At 37.2% G+C, this 8,166-nt stretch overlaps 1 protein-coding gene across 6 annotated transcripts in view; it reads right to left on the bottom strand.

Moving 5' to 3' along the window:
• The window catches only part of C5H11orf74 (chromosome 5 C11orf74 homolog), a 39,794-nt gene that overhangs the window by 25,989 nt on the left and 5,639 nt on the right, over positions 1 to 8,166 (bottom strand). For 2 of the 6 annotated variants that reach the window (XM_010711263.2, XM_010711264.3), the window contains exon 2: positions 3,509 to 3,661. In XM_010711263.2, the coding sequence (XP_010709565.1) occupies positions 3,509 to 3,611 (103 nt within the window). In that variant the 5' untranslated portion in view covers positions 3,612 to 3,661. The other 4 variants (XM_010711262.3, XM_010711261.3, XM_010711265.3 and 1 more) reach the window with 4 other exon arrangements.

Here is an 8,166-nt window from a genome sequence, read left to right as displayed (position 1 = left end):
GGGGTTTTTTTTTTGTAAAAGGTCAAAGGAGGCACTTTTTGTTTGAATGAATTTAGGAAAAAGAATCTGAGTTTAGGAAAAAGAAGCAAATGCTGCTTTCTAATTTTGGACACCAAATTCTTTCCATTAAACTTCCAATTGTCTTTATAAGACCTGACAGAGCCTATTGCCCCATGCAGCATTTTTTAAAAAAATGAGAGATCAGACAAATTCTCACCAAAATAGATCCAAAATTGTTCTAGTGTTTAGTTTTGAAGAGGTGACTCATTAGCCACCCCTACAGAAAACAGCATTATGAATACCTTTGTAAATCCAACATTCATGAGGCTTCTTTAACTGCACAGTCAAGACATCATTCATGATTTTCTGTTGGATTTAAACGCATAGCAGAGCTGTACACCTCAGAAAAATGCTAGTTAGCTGTTCTGTTATGAAACCTTTTCTACTCAGAGCTAAAGGAATAACAAAAAACAAATGTCAACTTGGCATAAACATAAGAGCATTTAGTGTTTCTACAAGCAATACTAATGAATATATTAAAATAATCAACAAAATGATTCCTCTTACCAATATCATCAGTTGGATTTGAACAAGAGAGGTGGCCTTTTTTCTGCAGATACTTAAAACTCCTCAAATCTTAATAGATTATGAAAAGTTTAGGTTTTCTAGGCCTGTGCTCTAATTACTAATTTGTATTACCATGAGTTCACCAGCCCTTTCAAATATTTATTCATTCTAATATTATCTTTTTAATAAAAAACACCCTTTGGATGCTGTACACAGGAAAAGGGACTTTTTAGCCAGCCCTGCCCTCAAGTGTCTTTCCGCTCCACGGCTAATAAAAATTATTAAAATTCTTTCCAGTCATGTAGAGAGTGCTGCCATACTTTTATAGATATTATGCACTTACAATCGATCAAGTTCTGTTGGAAAATATATTTTTAAAATGCTCAGCTCAAGGTTCTTACATATCATTTAAGTGAGTTAATCCGTGTTCTATCATTATTAGATCTGGTAGAAGTGAAGGAAAAGCCTTACAGTATAATTTACTGTCTATAAGTCTATAAAATTCTGCCACATCAGCAAGCACATTTTAAAACAAATAGACTTTGAGTCACTGCTTTTTTAACAATGCCAAAATGAGGAAGACTAAATTCCTATATCAAGGATACAATTTTATGGTCCCATTAAGTTTAAATCACATATATATCACTAAATAAATTACATAGGATTTAGAAGGATTTATTTTGACTCCAGATCTTGTTCTATTCAAGCTAAAAGGAGTATTTTCTCAAATATCACAATGAAGAATTTGATCTCATTTCATGTTGTACAGAGAAGCAAAAGGTAATATCACATTCAGACATAAAAAGACAACATTCTAAACATAAGATTTCTTTTAATAGGCTATTAGCAACCCTTAAAAATCCAGTGAAAGCCAGGCTTGCAAGAATTTATTAATATTCGGTTTCCCATGTTTACAAGAATTGAACTATTGTGTCAGAAGAAGACCCTAATGCGTTCACAAGGACTTAGTCTAGCCTAACATTTACAGTCTCAAAAGGGATCTGTCTAGATAGCCCAGAGCAGTCAATGATGCTTGGATTTTGTACTCACGGTAATATATATATATTTTTTCAATTCTATTGTGTGTAAATTTTACTAATGAAGAAAAATTACACACTAGTTAAGGAACCAGCTTCTTATGAGATGCTTGTAAGAGTAACACAGAAACTCCTGGTGAAAACATCCCTGCAACCCAACTAGAGAGCTAGTACAAATTTATGTACAAGTGAAAGTCACCTCATACAAATACTCTGAAATCAGTGGAATCCAATCAGTTCTATTTGTTTCTTCTGTTTGCAGTGCTACAACCTAATTTACAAACATAACTGAATAGCTTTGGTTATTTGTGTACACAAACATATCTCTATATCTAATGAGGCAGGACTGCAAATTCTAACCCTAGTGCTCATTGTAGGAAAATGCAGTGTGGATCTACACTACTATCAGGCCAAGTTCAGAAAGATAATCTGTAAATGGCCAGATTTTATTTGACAGTGACCACAAATGTACCTCCACAGTGAGTATCTGAACTTATGACATGAAAGTGAGCCTATCAACAGATAGTCTTATTAAGCTATTACAGTTGCTTTTTTGAATTATTTTTAAAAGCCAAATGACTTATTTTTCAAGTGCAAAATTGAGAAACTAAGAATGTGATATTTTGCACAGTGTTTTTGCACTGTTCTGATGCTAAAATACCTTGCACATTAAGTGGAATTTCTACAGGTCATTAGTTTATAATGCAAACCAACACCTTTGGGTATTTTTAAAGGAAAACAAAGACAGGAGAGAAACAACCTGAGTTATTTTGTTTACACCAGCATAGAAAGCTACATTTCTAAGCATTTGATTCAGTTAAAACTCTACCTTTGATATACAAAGTTTTAGTGGCAGATGCTGTGACAATGAAAGTGACTGAAATACACGCTGAAGCTTTTTGCAAGTAGCATCATGATATGAAGCATGCTTCTAAGATAGGACCTATCCCCAGTGCATCAATCATACATAAAGAAGACCAGAAGCTAATTTTCAATCCTCTTATCTCATCCCCCAGTGCCTCCTTTCTCTTCTATTTTTTATTGGGAGGAGATACAGAAGGCTGCCACGAGATTATTTCTGAGGCAGTTTTGACTCCCCTTCTGGTTTTCTGCTCAGTGCCTGTGACTGACACTCAGTTCTGCCTGAAGGACAAGTACAGGACAGACTTCTGAATGCCACTCAATGGAGCATGCACATGGTGTAATTGGAAAACACAGTACTTCCAAAATAAGATGAGGATATCGTTATTAGTGCAAAGTTGTAGTAAAAAGTAACTGAGTATTATGTAACTCTCAGTTATTTTTATTGCACCTGAAAGAACAACCAGAATAAGTGAGCCTGAGCTACAGAATTGGGATCCAAATTTAAACTTCCTGTAACTCAGCAATGCTCAGATCAAAATTAAGCTCCGCCTTTTATTTTATCTGTAAAGCAGAAGACCTTTTCAACCTAATTACCCTAATATGATACCCCTTCGTCCAAGTTATTTGTAGAGCCAGTTTTGTGCTTATCATAACATAGCACAGAAAGCCAGCGTTATTAAAACAATGAAATTATCCAAGCTGCACACATCTTAGGCCACTCTGTATTACAAAGTGTTTTCCATAGCTGCTTCTTTTATGCATAGTTCCCTAGCAAAATGATATGGGACTTACGTAAGGAAAGCCTAGCCTTCCACATATTGCCCCCCACCAACATTCCTAAAGAAAGCAAAACATGGTTAACCACCTGTAAGGCCCTACCTCAGCAGTGTGTGAACCAGACTAAGGAAAGCTGTCATTAGGGATTTCACTGCTGTTAGGAAAAATAAAAGCATCAGAAGCTGAACTCTAAATACTACTGCTGCATTTCTTACCATCCTTTCAGGCTGCAATTTCTAGTGGGAGATTTGGGATGTACATACCTTTCAAAAGATAAGTGAATGTGCTTAGAAACTCTTCGTATGACTGCTCGTGGCTATTAATAAATTGATCAAGGATGCAGTTGTTTATCAGTTGTTCTTCCATAATCCACACCTTGCCAGTCAAATAGGTATATCTGGGTTAGTAGGCTTCTCCTGCAATAAAAAAAAGAACCATATGTATCTGTAGGCAGCAAAGATATGAACTGAAGAGTCTCTAACCCACATTTATAACCCCTAGAATGTCATTTTTTTCTTCACTCCTCGTGAAGTCCCAGTCTCTTCAGTGGGACTATGTACCACGTTTCCCCTGAACTCAAGGGGATGTAGTAACTTAAAGTACAAAGAGAGAAAGTGTGAAGATGTATGCCTGAAATTTATGCTCTTGGGTAAAATGGGCCACGTAAGAGACAGATTCTCTCAGTGGGGTTCCTTCCCTTCACTTTGAGTTGTTAGTCTTCAGATCTGTCAGATCCCTGCCTTCTTTGCAGAAACAGTGACACCACTCGTTAGCTTGCTGGATCTTGCAAGTAGGACACCTGTACACTCAAAACTTGGACCAAATCCATCATTTTGCAGGTGCACTGCTCACTATACCATCAAAGCCACAAAGCCCAGATTGTGTAGGGCACGTGAAATCACAATGTGCATGTGCACACTGAGGCAGCACACAGGATAGGGAGAGTATGATAGAGCTGGGCAGCCGTATAGGAAAGCAAGGACCCTGTCTTGACAAGGGAACAAATGCTGAGAGCTGCAGAAACACCACACATTATTTTCTTGTGTAAATACATTTTAACAGCTGTGTGATAGTAAATAGTTTATAATGTTACTAGTTTTTTGTACATGTAGGACTGGATTACTAGCAGTAGGAAGACACAGCTGGGGGCACAGACACACAGAGCTGCCGCTCTCTTCCACAGTAGCAACCTAACTAGAAAATTTAAACAACCAGTTTGCAGACATAAATGTAATAAGGACACAAGAATGCATTATTCACCTACTGCTTGATTTTCACACGTTCCCATACATCTTCCTTCAATTTACCGCAGCATTAGAAAGCATCTTTTGGGAATGAAACCTCAATTCTTCAGCAAAATTTCAAACCTAACTTCAAATACACCAAGGAAGGGCTGCCAACCTGATTTTATACTTAACAAGATCAAGAAAGAATTGTTCCAAGCTCGGAATGAAAATAAAGCATCATTTCTAATGTCAGACTCTAATTTTGCTGGATTGTCAGCTTGTAAAGAAGGCAAATGTTCCAAAGATACGAAAACACCTGCATAACCACACGAGCTGAAGCTGGAGTTCACTAATGTTTTGCAAAGTCGAACACGTATTAATCTCTGTGGACTGACCCAAAAGAATATCATTTACCAGACTCTCAGAGTGGTTTATGCAAATTATGGTGGTTTCAGAGGGAAGCAATGCCATTCCATTCCTCATTATTGTTCAGTTATTACAGTCATTATTTGAGGTAAATTTCATTATATGAAACACTGCAGTGATTTGGAAGGCCGGCGTCAAAGGAAAAAATATCCATACATATACTTAATACGGTAATAACAAATTTTTGTTTTTCTCTGGCATTGATGATCTCCAAGTCCTTATAAATACTAATGAAATAAACTCCACAATAGTCTCATGAAGCAGAACAAGCACATATTATACCCAACCACAGATAAGCAAAACTAAGTCACAGAGAGTCTAACTGACTTATTAACAAATCAGAGGAGGAATGGCATCAAAGATTCCTTTACTCTAAAATGCTCTAATAAGATAGAAAATTGATAAGCCATGTGGGGGGGGACATTTGTATAATTAACCAAGCTGAACAGCAGCTGTCTCAGTGAATGCTGTGTTCTGCAGCCACCCAGACACCCGGTCATCAGCTTGAGAATAAGTACCCAGAGCAGGCATCTGCATTTTGCTATAGCTCAGTTCTTACCCTCCTGTTCAGCCTCTGCTTTCATTAGAACTTGGGAAACCACTTCAAGTTTTAACAGCCTGTACTGGTCAAGCTGTGGAGGAGCAATAGTACAACAAGACTCTGGAGGAATACCAGCTTTTGCTCATTATTGTTAGCTAGGGTTCAGTGCTGAGTCCAACTTGACAAAATTTCAGCCGTATTACAATAGTGAAAGCCAGAATGTTAACCTCATGAAAAAGCCAGCGTTGGATGTTGTTAGAATATAATCCAATATTTTATACCTGAAACCTCCTGATATAGTCTAAAAAAGAAGTTATCCCTAAAGGTTTTAAACATACATTACACTGATCGTATGCATTTTCATCTAGCATGTACTTCAATATGTACATATTGGGAAAAGCTTCACCAAAAGAGTAATCTTCTTTAAAAAACAGTGGAGAAAATGTCCTGGATAGTTCAAGCACGGGAGAAGATGGGCAGCATTCTTTACTGAAATACAGACCAATTTTTTGTCCAATACAAAGCAGTATATCCAGAGTAGTTCTGCTACAGCCAAGATAGTTATTGTTGGCTGACACTCATATACAAGAGCTGCTACCAACTGTGTCAATGGCATTCATCATTGTTAAGGAAATAACTTATAGTTCACAGGTGACATTTCTTTACTTCTTCTTATGAAAAAACACAAAGAATATATTATGTAACCTGAGTTCTCTGAATTCTTCATATTTTAACAAATCCTATACTGGAAAAGAGGGGAGAAAACCCTCCTTGTAGTTTTGGCATCCATCTGTTTATTTTATCTCCATTGCTTTTTATGAGAACATCACAGTTCTGTTCAAAAAAAATCTAAAGCAAGAAATGAATAAAAAAAATGGAATACAGAAGTAATAATACAACACAGATTCAATCTTTCCTTGCACAGCTACAGAGCTGCAAATTAAGTCTACAGAATCAGGACACCACAGATAGGAAGAATCTGTTAGGTCCAAATGCAAGCTTAGGTTCTCCCAGAAGAACCCTCCTTCACCCAACCAATAGAGAGGAGCTATACCTACATGTTCCACTTATTTTCAATTACTTTGAAGAACTGCACAGTCTTATTCTACCAGCCTAACTAAAAGCACAGATGTCAGCATTCGGAGTACACATTCCTGAAATTGAACATGTGGTTAGGATGGATGATACCATTACAAAGTGTTCAGAAACTGAGCTCAACCTATTTCATTTTCATTTCACTTTCTGCTGTTTCCCACTTATTTTATTACTGGGCCTTTCTTAAACAAACTCCACAATGTGTCAGCTGCAGAGAAGTTTTGCAATGTAAACAACTGAAATCAGGCTGACCAAAAGACCCTCAAGAGGAAGAAAAAATAACAGGCTATTTTAACTTACAGTAATGGATTGGAATAAACCATTTAAGATTGGATACACTCTCACCTCTAAGAATGAAATGACTACATTGTTCAGATGAAGAGTAGCTACCACTGAAACCAAAACTTTCCTTTCTTTTCCAAAAGGGCATCAGACTAACTCAAGAGTCAAAGAAAGTAAGGCAAAGACATCTGATTCTCTCCCTGTGCTGGCTTTGAATAGTTAAATTTGGACTCAAATATTAGTAAGAGATTCATTTAAGCAGCAACTATTATTTCTTCTTTTCGCATCTCAATCCTGCTCGTTCATCCAAATTACTATAATGAGGTTTCTTGAGGCGATCATTCATTTAGTCTTGCTGATCATCAGCATATTGTGCAAAATCAATTTTATTTCTCAAAATGCTGTCTTCTTCACAGCAATTTAAGCCAAACCAGAAATCTCTGCACTGAATCACAGAGCAGATCAAGTGAATATTAGCATGATTTCAATTACGCAGTTATTAGTTCCATTAAACAATTTTTAAAGTGCAGTGGAATATGGTTTTCCTGCATTTCTGAGTACTCCAAAACTTCTGGTATAGCTTAGTCAGGCTGCCACACTATAAACTTGCATTCTCAATTAAAATAAGGATATTCAGAAATACACATAGATAAATTGTGGGCTTACGGAAATTATCCCTAAATACACCTGTGCTCAAGATTTTATAAACTATGTACAAATCAGATCAAATACAAATTTATAATTTTCACATCTTATTCGCTGTTACCATTGGACTTTGCCTGATCTTTTCCTCATGTACAGCCTGTACAAGAACCAATTTGTCACAACTAACCTTTTCCAAAGGAGTCTCTAATACTTAAGATCTAACTAACACCTCATAAATGCAATCTTACTCTTTTACAAACCACAATACAGAACAAAGCAGCAAACATTTCTCTAGCAACTCTCATCCTCAAAGATTTCATATACTGAGCTGCATTGGAAAGACCTTAATTTTAGGGACTCTTTTGGCCTGGCTACTTCAGCAAGGAAGCATGGAAAGTTGCAACCTCAGTGTGTCCTTGAATGTTTTTGGTTGCATGTGGACACCAATACAAGCATCACAGGGCACTAAAAAAGTGGGCCAAGAGAAAGGAGTGATCCTGCGGGCTCCTGACTGCACTGAGGAAGGCATAAAACATTTGTAGTGGTGCAGAACAGAAGGTTACCTACTCTCCAGAAGGCAGTCAGCTGTTTCCTTGCTGGCTAAACAGCTGCAGAGCTACGGTTGCAGAAGAAAACCTCTTGCCCACAGTCCTGCCCTACTTCTCTTCTCCCCCCCCCCATCCACCCTTACAGCAGAAACCCCTGG

Source organism: Meleagris gallopavo, chromosome 5 (assembly GCF_000146605.3).
Source record: "Meleagris gallopavo isolate NT-WF06-2002-E0010 breed Aviagen turkey brand Nicholas breeding stock chromosome 5, Turkey_5.1, whole genome shotgun sequence".
In the NCBI taxonomy this organism is placed as follows: domain Eukaryota; kingdom Metazoa; phylum Chordata; class Aves; order Galliformes; family Phasianidae; genus Meleagris; species Meleagris gallopavo.
The sequence above is the reverse complement of the archived record's forward strand: the minus strand, read 5'-3'. Positions and strand labels throughout refer to the sequence as shown.